Source organism: Sitophilus oryzae, unplaced genomic scaffold (genome assembly GCF_002938485.1).
Source record: "Sitophilus oryzae breed Bouriz unplaced genomic scaffold, Soryzae_2.0 scaffold_1802_pilon_pilon, whole genome shotgun sequence".
Classification (NCBI taxonomy): Eukaryota; Metazoa; Arthropoda; class Insecta; order Coleoptera; family Curculionidae; genus Sitophilus; species Sitophilus oryzae.
In genome coordinates this window covers 149,388-167,409 of record NW_022146505.1, presented here as the reverse complement: position 1 = coordinate 167,409, position 18,022 = coordinate 149,388, and the positions used below count along the sequence as shown (strand labels likewise).

The window sequence follows — 18,022 nt, the reverse complement described above, 5'->3', positions numbered from 1 at the left end:
ATTTAAACTGTTTGTTTTTATTTTTTAATGAAATAAACGAATTATATCGACAATATTAGTATCTGTACTCTTTAAAAATTTGGCACATCTTTAAAAATAATCTAAAATGTCAATAGTCCATGGGTATATTGATAAATAAGTTCTAAATTACAAGAAAATGCATTTTCTACGGAAACTTAAAGAGATAGGTAAAAAATGGTATAATATAATTTGATAGACAATTAAATTGTGCATCTGATTCTCGTAAAATATACAGGGTGTTCCATTTAAATTAAACAAGTTATTGCCGTTTGAAGCTAATAATTATTTAAAATAAATTTTTAGACACTCTGTATAAGGTAATATTATTTTTTTATTGCAACACAATAATCGATCAATAAATAAACTTCAGTAAATATTTAGTATACTAATATATAACTTTGATACCCTTGGAGAAATGAATGCTTTAAAATTTTTACTGCAATTTCACAAAATTGAAAATATTTCAAAAAACGGTAAGGTTTAAGTGTGATAAACCTTAATCAAATTTACTTTTATTTTAATCGTAGAAACTAAAAATCTAATAATATACAGGGTGTTCCATTTAAAAAAATACAACTTTGATATTTTTTACTTATTTGGGACACTCTGTATCTTGTAAAATTATTTTTAAATTGTACCTCTAATAGTCCTTCATCGAACCCAAAACTTACAATTTGTAAAAATCTCATCGTTTAGCTACAATACTCCGTGTCGTATGTGGTGAACAACCCTGTATAGAAATGTTTCAATGTTTCAAAACAATGTGTTCTACCAGCCATGACCTATGCATGTGAAACCTGGACAGTTAAAACATACATAAGGCATCATAAGGAAACTGCAAGTCGCACAAAGCTCAATGGGGAGAAATATGCTGGGAATAACCAAGAGAGACCGTAAAAGAATAGAGTGGATACGACAAAAGACCCAGGTAATAGATGTCATCCACAGAATCAAATCCCCCAAGTGGTAATGTGCAGGACACCTGGCAAGGAGGATGAACAACAGATAGACAACAAAAATTACAGCATGGGACCCACGAGGAATTAAAAAACCTAGAAAAGGACAGAACATGATAACTTGGACCCGCATAGCCAGCAATAGGCAACCAATGGGCCCAACTACAAAGAGAGTATCTAAATATGTGAAGGAGGCTACCCTATAATTGAAAATGGTTGAATAAGCTGAGGATGATGATGATGACTGATTTCTGTTTTATAATTTAAAAAATTAAACTTCTTTTCGGGAAGTCAATAAGAAGATTACTAAAATAAATAAAACATATATTTAATATAAATATAGTTTCACTTAATAGAATTCACTAGTATAATATATACACATACACGAATATGAAAATAAATACAAACCTACAAATATAAAAATGCGTTTAAATTTTAAATACAATTACTTATATAAATACTACACTAATTTTTTTTATGTATAAAAATTACATATATCAAAATATTATTATTTCTAGTATTAATACATCATCTTAGTATATAGCTTGTCTAATCAGATCACATTAAAAAGAACGTTTAATTTTAAAAGTAATTGATCTTAAATAAATATCAAGTCCTATCTTAAAAACTGTCAGGCAAAATACATCAGAAACAATAATATTACAACTAATAAAACCATTTTGTACTTTTGTCAGCGTAATTCAGGATTTGTCTAAATTTTATTCAGTCGCTCCAGGAGCCTCGGGGTGTTCCCGTACTGTCTAAATTACTCGACGAGCTTCCTATACTCTCGCAAGCTTCCATAAATAAGTCTGGGTTCACCATTTCCATAACTCTCCAAGCTAATGTTCTGCCACCTGAAACCAAAGAAATGATCAAGTTAGTTTTCATAAGAAGTATGGATTTGTGTGAAGTATGCATTGATGAATTGATAAAAAATATATTTTGTTTAACAAGGCAAGGATTATCGGAATGTTATCTTGGTCCAGAGCCACTGGGAGAGATCCAGAACTGGGAATATCCAAATGTATAAAGCTTCATTCGGAACCTCGCAATTACTGGAATAAATTAGCGGTTTTAATTACACTTTATACTTTTTAGTTCACTATCATTCACAATGTTTAAAAAACATAATTAATAATTAATAGAATATCCTAGTAACAGCTTGCCTTAGTCAGTTTTATCCATAGAGAAAGCTCAATACTCAGCTTATAAAACAATCAACTTTTGATTTCTAACCACTAATTTCTCTTGTTCGACGATAATCAAACGCAGAAATGACATTCCTCGCAACTTTTTAAGTATAATTAGGGGAAAAGTTAGATGTTTGTTAACTTTTTCCACTAATTGAATATTATTACCACTAATTTTGACGTTGTAAATGCTTAAATTGATATTAAAGGAACAAACTTCTACACTAATTGAAACCATTGATTTATTCTACTAATTTCGAGGTTCTGAATGAAGCTTAAGCATTCAGAACGTCAGAATTAGTAGTAGACATTTTCAATTAGTAGAAAAAGCTATCAAACTTTTACCTTTTCCTCTAATTATACTTCAGAATTTGCGAGAAATGTCATTTTCTCCTTTGATTATCTTCCGTCAAGAAAAATTGTGGTTAGAAATCAAAAGTTGATTAAAAGCTAAAATATTAGGCTTTCTCTATTGATAGAACTGACTAATGCAAGCTGTGGTTAGGATATTCTATTAATTTTAATTGTGTTTCTTTACATTGTGAATGATCGTAAACTAAAAAGTATAAAGTGTAATTCAAATTGAAACCACTAATTTATTCCACTAATTGCGAGGTTGTAGAACGAAGAATGAGGCTTAACTCGTAGTAGCTAAAACTCTGGATCAGGGAAAAGCAGAATGTCCACTGGACAAATAGACAGGAGCATAGGTATAGCAAGGCCTTTATTTAAGGACCTAACTCTAAAACTACAAAAGAACTTCTAATGCTCTGCAGTGAAGACGTAAGAATGCCGGCTTACCAAGGTATAGAAGGAATTGAGAAAGCAAATAAATGATCTAGCTAGAAAAGGAGCGAACACTCCACTAACTATGCTTTCCAAGTAGAAACCAACTTAAAGCGGGACTCACGAACCTGGAAGGAACCATTTGTAACCTGGAATGGGAATCCTCCAACGGTCTAAGACACTCGAAGGAATTTCTCAGAACTAACGACCGAAACCAAGAAACAAAGATTCAAAGATTGTCTTTGATTTAAGTAAGAACAATCTTCGAATTGTCACAGGGATTTTAACAGGACACTGTCTCCTCAACGAAGACCTCAGTAGAGGGGAGAATGGGAAAACAGCAGAACACCTCATAACAATGCGCCTAGACGACAACTATTCGCGCCATAAACTTTGGTACGACTGATATCAGAGATGGAGAACTCTGTGTTTCCTGTAGATTGCAATAAATATCTTAAAACAGGCGCATAATATGTCATTGCGAGGTTCTGGGGTGCAACTTTGTTCAAGATAGCAACCGATCATTTAGAAGCAATGTCGAATGCGACTTATAGCATGATCGGTACTATGTTCATTGCAAAACTATTATTGCTTTATCAAATCGGGTATTCTCGGCAAATACTGCAAAATATGGTATCACTATCACACTCTTGCACACGTGTGCGACACGGTCTAGGCAGTCGCCTCGCCACAAAGCAAGAAATCAGAATATCGCTACGAATCGATGTTGCTACTGAACATAGTGCCTCAAGCTACAAAATTACTTTGCTGTCGCTTTGAAACATGAACAAAGTTGCACCCCTGGATCGAAAACAACCGGTTAGTACTAGTTTTAGGCTAATTTAGTTACGAAATAACCAGATTCTTTGACGATAAATACTTTCTGATTAATCGTGTGGATATTTTTAATTCTACTTAAAGAATTTCAAGTACTTCAGAATTTTAAGTAAAGATTTGCAATATTTGAAGTACTTATTGTGTAAATTATTCAAAATTCAAATATAAATAACTTACATTAAGTATGTATTTCAAATTTTAAACATAAACACCTAAGAATTTAAGTAGGAATTTGAATTAGGGTAATTCAAAAAGGGTCTGAACAAATTTTCAATTATTTTTTCTCGAGGACTGTAACTCTGATGACAGGATTTTATTATTTGAAGTCAGATGTCAAAGCAAAATTATTTATGTAAAAAATCTAGTTCGTGCGAGGTTAACAGAGAATAACAAAAGACAATTACTGGCGGTAGAAATGGACGCGATAAGGAGATCAGCGCGAACATCAAGGCTGGATAGAGTAAGAAACGAGACAATCGTGGACAAAATGGGTAGACGAAAAACTATAGTAGAGGAACTAGAGAGTGCCCAACTGAAGTGGTATGAACATGTGAGAAGGATGGACAACACGCGACTGCCTCAGAAGCTACTAAACTGGCTTCTACAAAAGAGAAGAAAACGGGGAAGACCAAGGACAAACTGGATGGAGAGTGTCAAGAAGGCGATGAGCTCAAGGGATCTGCGTGACGGAGACTGGAATGAACGAAATCAATGGCGACTAGGTATCGCGCAACATCAAAGGAAAAAAAGTGATTCTTATATATGAAGTAACCTACCTATGTGAACGTTCCCCTTTATTTGTTCAGAGTCTTCACAGTAATGCAATGCAGCTTTCCTAAGGTTTTCACATCTGCATTGATCGGCCAGTAAAAGGATGTTGGCCACGTTGCTTGGAGTTAAACTTTCAATGAGATGACGTTCACAGAGACCCTTCAATCCTGTAAGTTTATAAATAAATATTTTAAATTTAATAAAAGAAAATTAGGTATTTTATTACCTTGTAAAGTGTAAATTGTACTAATTGGCAATAATTTGGCAGCATACTTGTCCGCACAGTCAACTTTGTCAGTGTAGATGTACCGGATAAGTTCACACACAACTCCGTAAGAGTATTCAGGTAAGGCTAATGTGTACTTCATATTCTGCAAAATAATAACATTATTCATACTTATAAAATAAAACTAAGCCTTATTCATTAACAGGATGATTTTAACTAGGCAAATTTGACGTAATAGAAAAATTACGTTAATTTTTTTAGTTTTGGTTAAAACATGGTCAGATAAAGTTAAATAATCTCAGTGTATCTCTACATCATCTAATCTAGATTGTATTTAGAATAGTTCCCAAAAGATAATTAATATAAATAATCCTTATATTCCTTAAACCTTTATATCCTTCCTAAACTCTGTAAAACCGTCTTAGCTACTGACATTTGTCAAAGCCCTCAGACTGTATGATGAGTTATAACCAACAAAAAGAGACAAAATAGACATATAAGGTCGCAGTTATAACTTACTATCTAAAACATTTTATATATAAATTTTGCAGTTAGAATTACTTCTTTCATGGCTTAGTTTCTTTAAGAAAAAAATGTACCTAAGGTCTTCAAAGTTAGAAACTACTTCTGATATAAATAAAATATATTTATTTTTATTTTCAAAGAGCAAAATTATTACTAGTTGCTAGGCAAAAAATCAGAAGCTAAAACTTGAAACTCATTCCTCATTAGGATTATGATTATTTCCGTTATCTGTTAGGTGTCCGTGAAAACTTATCTATCAAACTTTGATATGAATACACAGAGTATTTACAAAGTATTGGATATTTATTAAACTACTAAATTTATTTTTAACAAAAAATATAAAAAATACAAATGTTTAAACTGTGAGTTTAATAAAATAAGTTGCTATGTAATTTTATTTTAATTAATTATGAGAAAAAGGCATTAGAGAAATTCAAATTTTAAAGAATAATAGCTACTGATTTACTACCATTCAATAGAATGATTAAGGAAGGTGTCAAACAATATAAAATTTTTAAATTTGTACGATAAAAACAGAACCTACGTTATTGTATCAATTTGAAATAGTTTAGTTAATTTGAGTTAGCTTTGTTTGACATTGCTCTTGTTAAATTTGATTTTTCGCGAGTTTGGTTTGCTTTTATATGTTATTTTATTCCTTATTTACTTTATAAGCGGTTTTATGTAAAGTGACTAAATTTCGACAACTTGAATTACAGTGAGATTATATGAACGTCTGATCTTTAATGATTAAAAACATGAATAAAAATCGAACAATTTTTTAATAGTGAAAGGATTATAATGGGAGTTTTTCAAAAATGGCGCACCCTTATAATTTTTTGATTTTTTCAGATACAAAACGAGATTTGGTATGTTAGTATATATGATATAAATCGGGACTGATTGACGTATTCAATATATAGTTTAGGTAACTTGAACGTATCTCACATGAAGTGACTTTGATTTTTTAATGGTACCCTCGGTATTTTCTTACTTTATTTGATAGAAAATCATAATATTGATATTTTCAATAAAAAAAAAAGTATTTTAAATCTCAATCTAGAGTGCCATGACTGTGTTAAAACCACTAATTTTTAATCAATGAGCCTAGGAAAAATAGATTTGATCAGCTAATATTGTTCGTGTCTTTTCCTGGCCGTCTAAAATATTCTCAAAATTTTTAATTATAATTCCCAATTTTTTCAAATGGAACAAGGGTGGCTCATTAGCATATTTGGAAAAGCATTTTTTTACGAATAATTTGGTACCACATACTTGGTATTTCGAGTTAAATTGTCGTAACAATAATTTATTGTCGTGGCACTCTAGATTGAATTTTAAAATACAATTTTTTAACACAAAATGTCAAAAGTTGACATAATATATACTTTGTGAGTCATAAGTGCAAATATTTTCAGGGGTAGTATATTTTGACCCCAGAAAGACAATTATGAGTTTCTTTGAGTGAAAAAAAAATTTTGAAAATTTTAAATTTTTGGAAAAAAAATTTTGAATTTTTTTTAGTTTTTAGTTAAAAAACATAATTTGTTGATAATATGGCAACATAGGTAGTAGACTAAATTTACTACAAAAAGAAAATCCAGAAAAGATCAAGTGGTTCTCAAAATTTTAGCAAAAATTCACTTTTTTGGGAAATTTTCAAAATAAAATATCTCGGTTATTTTGGATTTATTTGAAAAACGGTAAAGAGAAAATATGTTTCATTAATCGAGATCTACCAACCCCGAAAATATTTGCACTAATTTAAGACTTACCCTGTATAAATCTATACAGAATATAATTTTTATCAAATAAAGTAAAAAAACACGGAAGGTGTTATTTAAAAATGAGAAGTTGCAGTTCGTTGGAAAACCAAACCAAACCAATTCGAAACTAATTGATATATATTAATCCAGATTTAGGTCACATTTTCTATCTGAAAAAATAAAAATTGAAAAACACCCGGTATATGACATATATTTATAAGTTGACAGTGATTATTCTTTAGCCTTATATAATAATTTTTTTTAGTTGTTTCTTGGGTGTTGTGGCTATGGTTGCAGTAAAAAAGTAAAACAATAATTTTTCAACGTTTCGCATTTAATGTACTATGCTTCTTCAAGATTTTTTTTTTACTTTCGTCTTTTTTTGGACTTTCCTATGTCTTATTTTTTCACAATAAGGGGCCGTCCTCTGCCGGAAACACTGCGACCTGTGAGGCCTATTGTGTTTGTCCCCTTTCTATATCTGCACCCATTCTCCTATTCCTGTACTAACGTATGCAGGTCCTTGATAGGATGGGAGCATAGTTCCTCCGCACGGTGGAGTATTAGCATGAAAAAGGTGATCGAAATTCGAAAAAGCAAATGTGTTTAAGATTTCCCGCAAAAAGATAAATGATAAGTTAAATCATGTCTGTCATGAATGGCGTTGCTATGGGTTTGTTTAGTTGCATTCATTTGTTTCAACGAAACGTCAAAGTTGTTACTTCACAGAGGTAAGAGGTAAATGTCTAAATTTTATGTTTAAAATTATAAATTATTGTTGTTCTTGTGCTCCTTTTACGTCTATATTATTGTTTTGATTGAAAATGGCTCAGCAAGCTGCAGGTATGTATTCTACAAAAACATATTATTTATTTTGATATTCTCTATACTAACGATTTTTTTGCAACAAAAAGTTAGGCGTTCAGAAAATTTGATTAAATTTGTGACATTTTTATTATACTTAGAGATTTAGTTGCGCATTTCGAAGAATTCAGCATATTGTCTATATACGTTTTACTTAGTAAACATTGGGCTTTCATACAGTAAAATAAAATACTGCGACTTTTTGCGACTTTGCTGATAAAATGAGAAAAACATTCTTCATTTCCTCTAATTTGCAAATCAGTGATATACTAATGCGAGGTGTAAACCGCGATGGCATTGTTGTGTACAAGGCGATCGCATTAGTGCCATTAGCAGTATAGCACAATTTGGCATTAGTAGCGGCATTAGTGATATGGGAATTGTTCGCGGATCAGTCGTAGCAATAGTAGTATTAGTTGCGATATTACTACTGGCATTAGTGGCATTGACCGTGGATACACTGGAACAGTGATTTTTCTTTCTTTTTATAGAATCGACGAATTATCCTTTATTTTGTTCATATTATTTCCTGTTTAATTGAAAATAGCAATAATTTATATAAGGTCTATCAACTATCGGTGTCAAATACCCCACTGTGCTCCGGTTCTAGCCTAGCTTTCCCAAATAAAAAGTGTCGCTTGCGATCCAGAGCCTCGCAGTGACATATTATGTGCTTCACTGTTTCAGGATCTTTATCGCAGAGTGTGCAGCGAAGACTTCTTTGATACAGGTTGAGCTTGTTCAGGTAACACTTGACAGCCTATGTTCATATGTCTTGGAGTAGTGTTTCTTATCGTTTCTTTACTGAGAATGTAATTCTCAGTAACAAAACTAAGAAACACATTCAGAAATAGAATTACATTCTCAGTAAAGAAATGATAAGAAACACTACTCCAAGACATAGGAAAGACCAAAAAAATCTTGAAGAAGCATAAAAAAAGTACATTAAATTGCGAAACGTTGAAAAATTATTGTTTTACTTTTTTACTGCAACCATAGCCACAACACCCAAGAAACAACTAAAAAAATTATATTTATAAGTGCATATAAAAATAGAAAGTTCATATATTTTACACATACATTGTTCACAATGTTAGATTAAGTAATGACACTTACTTTGTTATTTTCATCGCTACTTTCGTCCAATCTCTTGGCAAGCTTCTCGCTCCTAGTCCTCACTATCCAACTGTGCACCCTGATCGGATTCTGTCTATTCTCTTTATTCTCCGAATCGCAGTAGCACTCTACCACGGTATCTTTGTTCTCTTCTTCGCACGTCATCAGCCTCGCCATATCCTGCGACAAACTGTGGACCTCTTCGTCGCTCTGAATAATCTGAATCTTGACCATAATCTTAATGTCCTTATCTAGTCGGGAAGAAAGAACTAAAAACAAGTTTCAAGGAACCAAAATGGCGCTTACTGCTATCGATGTGCCTGTCCAAGATGCCTAAGCTCTTGTAACCGACAGAGAGGAGTTCTTTGGTGTTCTGGAGGTTGAGCACCACGCTGGAGATGGGACAACACTCCCAGTGTTTGATGGTGGCGTCCCAAACTCCGAACTGGAACCGGACCCTCGCTTGACCGGTTTCCTCGGTCTCGCATCCGGTCAGGTTCAGGCAAACCACCAGGGGTTGGTTACCTTTTTTGCCGTTGGCACCTGAAATTGACAAAGGTTAATACATACTCCAAAAGAACAAGTCGTTTTAAACTAAAAAGAATGAATGTTCTAGATCAAAAAATAAATAAAAATAAAGCATATTAAAAGTGGGACAAAACCAAATGCTAATAAATCCATGAACTAAACTTTAAACCAGGGTTGGAAATGATGTTTTTTTTTATTTAAATCAGATTTTTTTTATTTTAATTCAAAACAAGATTTAAATCGAATTTCCAAATGACTAGGACCTATTTCCAATTAAAGTCCTATCCTAAATGGCTAAATCTTTATAACTCTGACCGATACTGATAACATTAACAATTCTACGGCGCGTTGCCATTTTTCCACATCGGTAACCAATATATTCCGCAAAAAGTCGCTCGCTTCAGATCAAAAGTATTTTTTTTTCAAACATCTCAAAAATATTAACTTTTGTCATTTTAACGCGTAGGCATAAAAGTAAAGCATTGTTACGCCTAAGCACAAAAAGTACAAAAATATATTATTAAACTGATATTAAGTGTCAAATTCAACGAGTGTACAAATTTTTGCTCGATTACTGTTCATATTATTTGCAAGGTTTGAAATTGATTAAAAAAATATTTGTAATGTTTTAAAAGAAATAGTATGTTCTATTTGGAGTAAAAATGTAGTTTTTGTGCCTCCCTGTAATGTCGGAATAGCTTTACGATGATCCTTCAAAGGTTAGGTTAGAGCATCGTCAAAATAAGTATAATATTTACTCCTAATAAAACAATACACTATTGTTCGGAAATAGTCTTATGTCGAGAATGAAATTAGTAGGTATGTATTATCTAATGTCAAAGTGTAAAGTACTTACTGCAGATCAAAATGTCGGTAGAAATTTGGAAACATACAACCGATTCAAAAAAATATAAAACAACACATTTTCTGACAACGATTATAGATTCTCGGGAATGAAGATATAGTCTCTATATCAGAAGAACCTAGTTCTGCACTAGACTTTGCGAATGATATGTATTTGAACAGCGAATTTTTGTCACTTATAGATAAATTTTAAAATAAATCCCTGCGTTTAGCGGTCTAATGGATTCACACGAAATTACTTCAAAAATCGGTCAAACATTTAAATTGATGAATAGATACTTTTATATAGTTGTATAACATAGGTATACAATTATTTTTCGATTTATTATCTGTTATATCTGTTATAGAAATATTTTTTCTAGTTTTCTAGGACACATTTTTATAACTTTTACAGTTATTTTTTGGTTTATTATAAAGTTTGAATAAAACTATTTTTTTTTTATTTAAATCACATGATTAAAATTTTAAAAAAATCACTTGATTTAAATCACGATTTAAATCATGATTTAAATCATGCCAACCCTGCTTTACACCATTAGAAAATTCTGATAATTTTATACCTTCGACATTATCAGAATCTTTCCTGAGTATCAAATTTATTTAGAGATTATAAAGAGTGATAAGCTTTTATTTTATATACCTAAATTATTGTGACAATTTCCTGGTTTAACATCGCATACTGATATTTCCTTGAATGAACGCCAAAAATAAAAATTTCCGAGAAAATGAAATACGAAACTTCCCGGATATGCAACTCTCAATGTCAATACAATAAATGTTTATTTTAATAAAGACCTTATACAAAAGTGTTATGAATAAACAAGCAGTACGAATACAAATTTTAAAGTTGAAATTAAAATTTTAGTCATTAAAAACCACGTCAAAGTAGTAAAAACTGAAAAATGCAAATATAATAATATAGTTTTAAAACCATGAAGAAGAATTAATAGAAATACTGTAATGGGGGATTTACTCTATGAAACGTGAATTCTTAAAATTTCTATGTCAATTAACTAAAATTAGTACTTGCTATATCATTTAACACTATAATGTAATAAGGATATTTTATTTATTTGTTTTTTAACAACTCTGCACTAATTTGTTTTAACATTTTCGTAATTTTGCAGAACACTTTTCTTGTTCTTATTTTAACAATTAATATGTATTGTTTACAATTTAATACAGTTACAGAAAATAAAATGTTGAAAGTATGAGAAAACTATAAAAAAGCTTCTTGAATCAAGATGGAGCCACAAAAAAATTGGAAAAAAGACTGCAAATTGCTTTGAAAATTAGGATACTACTAATATTAAAAAATTACATACTATTATTTTAGCGTTGAGTTACCTTTGCCAAAATTGAACAGTAAAATTCATGAAAGTTGTTACAAAATAAATTTAAGAAAAAACTAATAAAACTAATATTACTAAATAAACAAGCTAAATACTATTATTAATAATAAAATTACCTTTCCAGAAACGGACAGCGATATTCCAGAATGTCGTTACACCATTTACAGAACAACGAAAAGTTGGGCTATCCAAGAGGTCCCTTTTTTTGATGGTATGAAGAAATTGCTTGATCTTCCATATTTTCCTGAACACCAACTCAGATGCTACCTAAAGATATAACAGAATATGTATGGAGATACATAATTCCTGCTACGGAATGTATATTAGTGATGATATTTTTAGGAGAAATCTAGACTCTCTGACCGATTATCATCGCATCACTTGGAATAATTTGAAAGGGTCGCTGCAATAACCAGGCCATTTTAACAAATTTTGCTAGCCATACTAGACAGTTTTAATAACTGTAGTTCCAGTAACGTTGCCATATAGGTACTTTTCCACAACGTGGCCTGATAACTGCAGGATCGGCCTATTTTTAAAAGGTAACTAAATAAAAATCTCATTTTCGTAAAAAAGTGGAGCTGCCTGGTTATTGCAGCCACCCCTTCAATTTCATTTATCGTTTTTAAAATAAAACTTAAAAGTCAAAGAAATATTTAATTTTATTATGTCATGATCTTTTTCCAATTTTAATGAAAGTATCGAAATACGATTGTCTTTTTTAACACACTTTGAATAGGTCATGTATAAAGAAAGTAGATGACGCAACCTTACGCTTTGCTTATTTGAGAATAGAATTAAAACTTATTAATGTCCAGTTAACAAAACAAAGCAAGGAGTAATTAAATGATGAACAAAAAAGCAAAAATAACTTAATGTACTTACAGGCACCTCCAATTCCTCATGGATACTCCCGACTTCTATTTCCAGACACTCCTTGGAGTTGTTGGCACTTTTGGATTTGGTTTTTGGTTTGGTTGGCATTATGTTCAGTCTGGCAAAGAAATAACACAATTAGAATAAAAGACAAAGTTACAAAATTATTAAGTTTTGAAATAAAGGATAATATTAAAATAAATAAAAAATAGAGACCTAAAATGCAAATAAATAAGAACTAAATAAATGATTAATTAAAAATTAGAGTAAAAAAGGAGATACAAAACACTTATAAAAAATAAAATATGACAAATAAAGAATCAAAAAAATAAAAAAAAAGTTTTAAAAGTAAGATTATAACCCAAAAAAACTATAGTAGCGATTTTATTTTAGTTCTAGACACTGTTTGATTTGGTTGGCATTATGATGGATTTTATGAAGAATCTATTCAATTTTTGAAAAAATTAAAAAGTAAGGAAAGAAAAATGAACCAAAAACTAAGAACACAACATTTAAAAATTCAACATGGCTAAATTTAACTTGAAACTATATAACGTATGAACTAAATAAAGGATTAATTAAAAATTTGAGAAAAAAAGAAGATACAAAATACTTAAAATAAAATATGACAAACAAAGAGTAAAAAAAATGAAAAAAAAAGTTTTAAAAGTAAGTTAATTGTTAATTATACACAACACAAAAAAACTATAGTAGCGATTCTATTGTAGTTCCAGACACTGTTTGATTTGGTTGGCATTATGATGGATTTTATAAAGAAATTAACTTTTTGAAAAATTAAAGAATAAAAGAAAAAATAACAAAAAACTAAAAACACAGCACTTGAAATCCAACATGGCGAAATTTAACTTGAAACTTACAGTTTCATCTTCTCGGTTGGGTCCGGTGAACGTAAGTAACACGAAATGTTTCTCTCCCGCTTTAAATATATGCTATATCGTTATAAAAATCAAAATCACTAAATACACGCTCTTTAAACAAATATCACACTAAAGATTCTGGCAGTATCACGCGTGCGAGATGTGCGCGCCGTTCACACGAAACTGAACGGATTTTTTTCAGAACGCTCGCTCTTATTCCTCTGTATTTATAGGTGGCTAAAATTAGTGTCGATTATTTTTACCGGGTGTTTCGAAGAAAAAACCGCAGGATCGGAGTGCGAATAATTAATATCGGACAAAAGAAACGGATTCTTAGCATCGCGTGCATTACAAACCAAAATTTCCTTAGTAGTTAACGTTTTTAATATTTATTTGTAGAATAAAATTAATGGACATTTGTTTCAGGTTTTATAGTTAACCTTTTAGGATTGCATTCTAAAATTCATTCGGTTTCAGTTAAATAAATGATGAATGAAAGCACAATTTATTAAATACATTCACCGGCACGAAAAACGGGCACTCTAAAATTTTGATGTATTTAAAGTTTAATATATTTTGTTCTAATGGGCCGATTTTGAAAATTTTTTGAGCAATTTGTAGCTAAATTATTTGACTTTTTAGTATATTTTTCTAAATTAAAAATGAAAATTTCCATCTGTCAATTATACGAGGGAAAACAAAATGTTGATATTTTGGTGAAAGTTTGAAACATCCTGTGGAATATGTTAACACAAAGCAAGGAATTTAAAAATTATTTTATCATCTAGGTACGTCTTTTCTCGATAGTTTGCTTTTTGATTCATCTCAATAGCTTTATTTTTATTGGAGATATTCGCATTTGAATAAGACAGTAACGATTTACAACAATTTTAGCATTGATTTTGGGTCCTAATGTCACTATCATTGAAAATTTATATTCTTATTGTTTATTGACGTTTACTTTTGCGGAGATGGTTTTAAGTACTGGAGTATTGGCTATTGTTGCTTTAATTGATCATGGTAGAGATCAACTTTTGGACTTAAACCATACCTGCTGGAGTAACTGCCCAACAGACAATAATAATACAATTTTTCAATGATAGTGACATTACATAAATCATGACTAATATTTTATCGGTCCGTTTACTAGGACCAAAAGCAAAGGCTTGGTTTTAATGTAAAAAATACAAAAAATATTAGTGTCCTTTTCAAAAACAAATATCTCCAAAAAAATTAAGATAATGAGATGAATCAAAAAAAAACTATCAAGACAAAGTACATCTAGATGTTAAAATTATTTTTAAATTCCTTGCTTTGTTAACATACTCCACAGGGTGTTTCAAAGTTTCACCAAAATATCAATATTTTGTTTTCTTTCGTATAATTGACATACAGGCGCGTGGCGAATGCCCCCGCGGACTAAAAAACCGATTGGAGGCCCACGCCCCTCATCCCTCAAAAACAATTATCAAACAAACCGAAAACTGAAATTACATTTAGGCACACAATCCTTGTGTGCACACAATCCTTGGCTGATATAAAACATTATGTTAAAATAGAAAATCTTTTGAAAGTGTATATGAGCTATCAATTTCATTTGCGAAATCTTGGAATATTGAACCTCAGTTAAAAAACAAAAGAGTTCGTAGAGTCAAAACTTTTTTTGATGAAATAGCAGCTGATGAGCCCATAGAAAATCCTAAAAGTCGTTTAAAGTTTTTTTATTACTCATGCGGGGAAAGTATAGTATCTTTTCGCATTCTTTTGGAGTCGAAAAGACGCTAATTGCCCACTTCACAATTACCACACTAGTTTTGAGCAAATTTAATGTCGAAGTGAGGTTGACATCTGAAACGTGTTTGGATATAATAATAACTCAGTTTAGAATCAGGTTTGACGCATTTCAAAATATTTATTCAAAATTTGAAATTTTAAACCCACAAACATTGTTAAAATCCCAGGTATCTGATATCTTAGCTAATGCATGCATGTATTAGTAGACAAATATCCTAACTTTTGAAAATAATTTACTTTATATAAAAAACAAAAATTTTCACACTATCAGAGAGTTTTCTAATTTTATTTTTGAAAAAATACAATGACTGATTAGCAGTATACCTGATATTTTCAGTTGTTTCTGGTTTTCCCTGTAACATCCGGTGAACCAGAAAGAACTTTTTCTAAGCTGAAAATAATAAAAAGTTTTGCAAGGTCTACTATGTCCCAAAATCGCCTAAGCTCACTGGCCATAATATCAGTTGAGAATGATCGAGCAAAAGAGGTAGATTTGGACAGCCTCGTAAACAAGTTCTTTTTGTTAAGGTCGAGGAAAAAGGAATAGACTTTCTAATATACCATAGGGGTACTTCATAAATATTTAAAATGTCTTGTTCATATTTGTGTTTTAGTTATTAGCAGTCCTAAATGTTGAGTTGTTTTTTTTTAATAAAACTTTGATTAATTAGAAGCATAAATGTTTGTTTTCTAGTTTAAGTATTTTAAGAGTACTATAATAATACATACATAAATGTTGAAACAATTATTAAAATATAAAAAACATCACATTGTGGTTCTTGTTAAAAAATATGTTTCAAGCAGATATCACAACAATGATATATTTGAAGGAATTTTTGAGTACACTTAAGGGGGCCCCCTAACAAAGTTTGCAGAGGGGGGGGGGGCAGCGAGAATTTGCCACGCTACTGTTGACATATGGCAATTTTCATTTTTAATTTAGAAAGAAACACTAGAAAGTCAAATAATTTAGCTACAGATTGCTTAAAAAATCATCAAAATTGGTCCACTAGAACACAATGTATAAAATTTTAAAATACATGAAAATTTTAAGGTTCCCGTTTTTCCTACCGGTGAGTGTAATAATTTTAAAATGGACTTTAACTCTCCATTTAAAATGATTATTTTATGATTGAATTTTTATATTAATATTGATTTCTATGTATTTATAAATTATATTTTTTAAGGTCCTTTCAGAACAATAATTATTGTACACTTTTTGGATAAAAACTTCTTCATCGGTCTACAAGCAGTATACACAAACAAGTCCGATTTTGTTAATTTTTGGCTCAATTTTCATCATCAGCATCATCATCATTTTCAGCTTATTCAACCATTTCCAATTATGGTGTAGCCTCCCTCACACATTTAAATACTCTCTTTGTAGTTGAGCCCATTGTTGTCTATTGTTGGCTATGCGGGCGCAAGTTATCCCTGCTAATCTCATAATATCATGGTCCCATCTCAGGTTTGGTCTTCCTGTAGGTCTCTTAATTCCTCGTGGGTACCATGCTGTAATTTTTGTGGTACATCTGTTGTCCGTCCTTCTTGCCAGGTATCCTGCCCATTGCCACTTAAGAGACTTGATTCCATAGATGTAACCTTTTACCTGGGTCTTTTGTCGTATCCACCCTATTCTTTTACGGTCTCTCTTGGTTATTCCCAGCATATTTTTTTTATTATTATTCTATTGCATAGTTTTATTGAGCGTTGTGCGACCTGCAGTTTTCTTATGGTGTCCGTCGACGAATTTACTAACAATATATCTTCTAAGAATTATGTTTTATTCTTCCTCTAGGAGATTTGAGACCTTGTCGTTGGTGTGGAAGCTTCTAGTCAGGTACTAGGGGGAATCTCCTCTAACAATTTTGCTGGGTCTAAGGAGCTTCTCACTGTCTTGTCCCTGGCTGTAGTTTCGTAACCAGGGAATTACACCAAAGAGGTATAACGATGCCGGATGGGTTGGCTACCCTGTCTAGTTTATTTAGAAAAAGAAGAATCTATCGTCCCATTTATTATCGAATTGACATACTCCAAAAAAATGCCAAAAATATTGAAAAATATATGAAACTAATAATAAACATGACCGAAATTTAGTTCTACTGTGCAAATTTTATCAAACAATTTCCATTAAGGATTTAACCTCTGCCTTTTATCAGCTTTAGACACAAAAATTCGAAATCCAAAGCAAACACAGTTTAAAGAAGTATTACGAGTATTACGAGTATTACAACTTTAATCGACAAAGACCTTTGAGTGCGTCAGTTGTTTGGCTTAGATAAATGGTTAAATAATATCACAAAAGAAGACGCCTTATAGTCTCAGCTGGAATTATTGGCCGGTACTTGATAAGGACATGAGAAATTGATAATAAAGTGAATTTAAGCTGTGGGAATAAATTTGTGTAAAACCTAATAGGTATCTACTATTTGAAATTTTTAATATTTTAACCATGATTTATATTGAAATCAATTATAAAAACTAATATTATCCATAAAACATAACTGAATTAATTTAAGAATCACGAAAGAAATTTAAAAAGAGACATGATTTATAGATTTTCATACGTATACAGATCTTCCAAGATATTTAAAAAAAATAATTTACAATCAGTAAAAGATATGTAATATATGTTAAGGTTTACTGATTATATTAATTAATGATTTTTT

At 31.0% G+C, this 18,022-nt stretch overlaps 1 protein-coding gene across 3 annotated transcripts in view; it reads right to left on the bottom strand.

The window, feature by feature from the left end:
- Nucleotides 1-1,287: 1,287 nt before the first annotated feature.
- Nucleotides 1,288-18,022, bottom strand: part of LOC115883027 — a 54,050-nt gene continuing 37,315 nt past the window's right edge. For 2 of the 3 annotated variants that reach the window (XM_030901302.1, XM_030901299.1), the window contains exons 2-8: nt 12,691-12,799; nt 11,922-12,072; nt 9,368-9,604; nt 9,062-9,312; nt 4,791-4,935; nt 4,570-4,731; nt 1,288-1,834 (exon numbers count right to left, since the gene is read on the bottom strand). In XM_030901302.1, the coding sequence (XP_030757162.1) occupies nt 1,701-1,834; nt 4,570-4,731; nt 4,791-4,935; nt 9,062-9,312; nt 9,368-9,604; nt 11,922-12,072; nt 12,691-12,789 (1,179 nt within the window). In that variant the 5' untranslated portion in view covers nt 12,790-12,799 and the 3' untranslated portion in view covers nt 1,288-1,700. Of the gene's footprint in view, nt 1,835-4,569; nt 4,732-4,790; nt 4,936-9,061; nt 9,313-9,367; nt 9,605-11,921; nt 12,073-12,690; nt 12,800-13,559; nt 13,774-18,022 lie in introns of those variants that run through there. The other variant, XM_030901300.1, reaches the window with a different exon arrangement.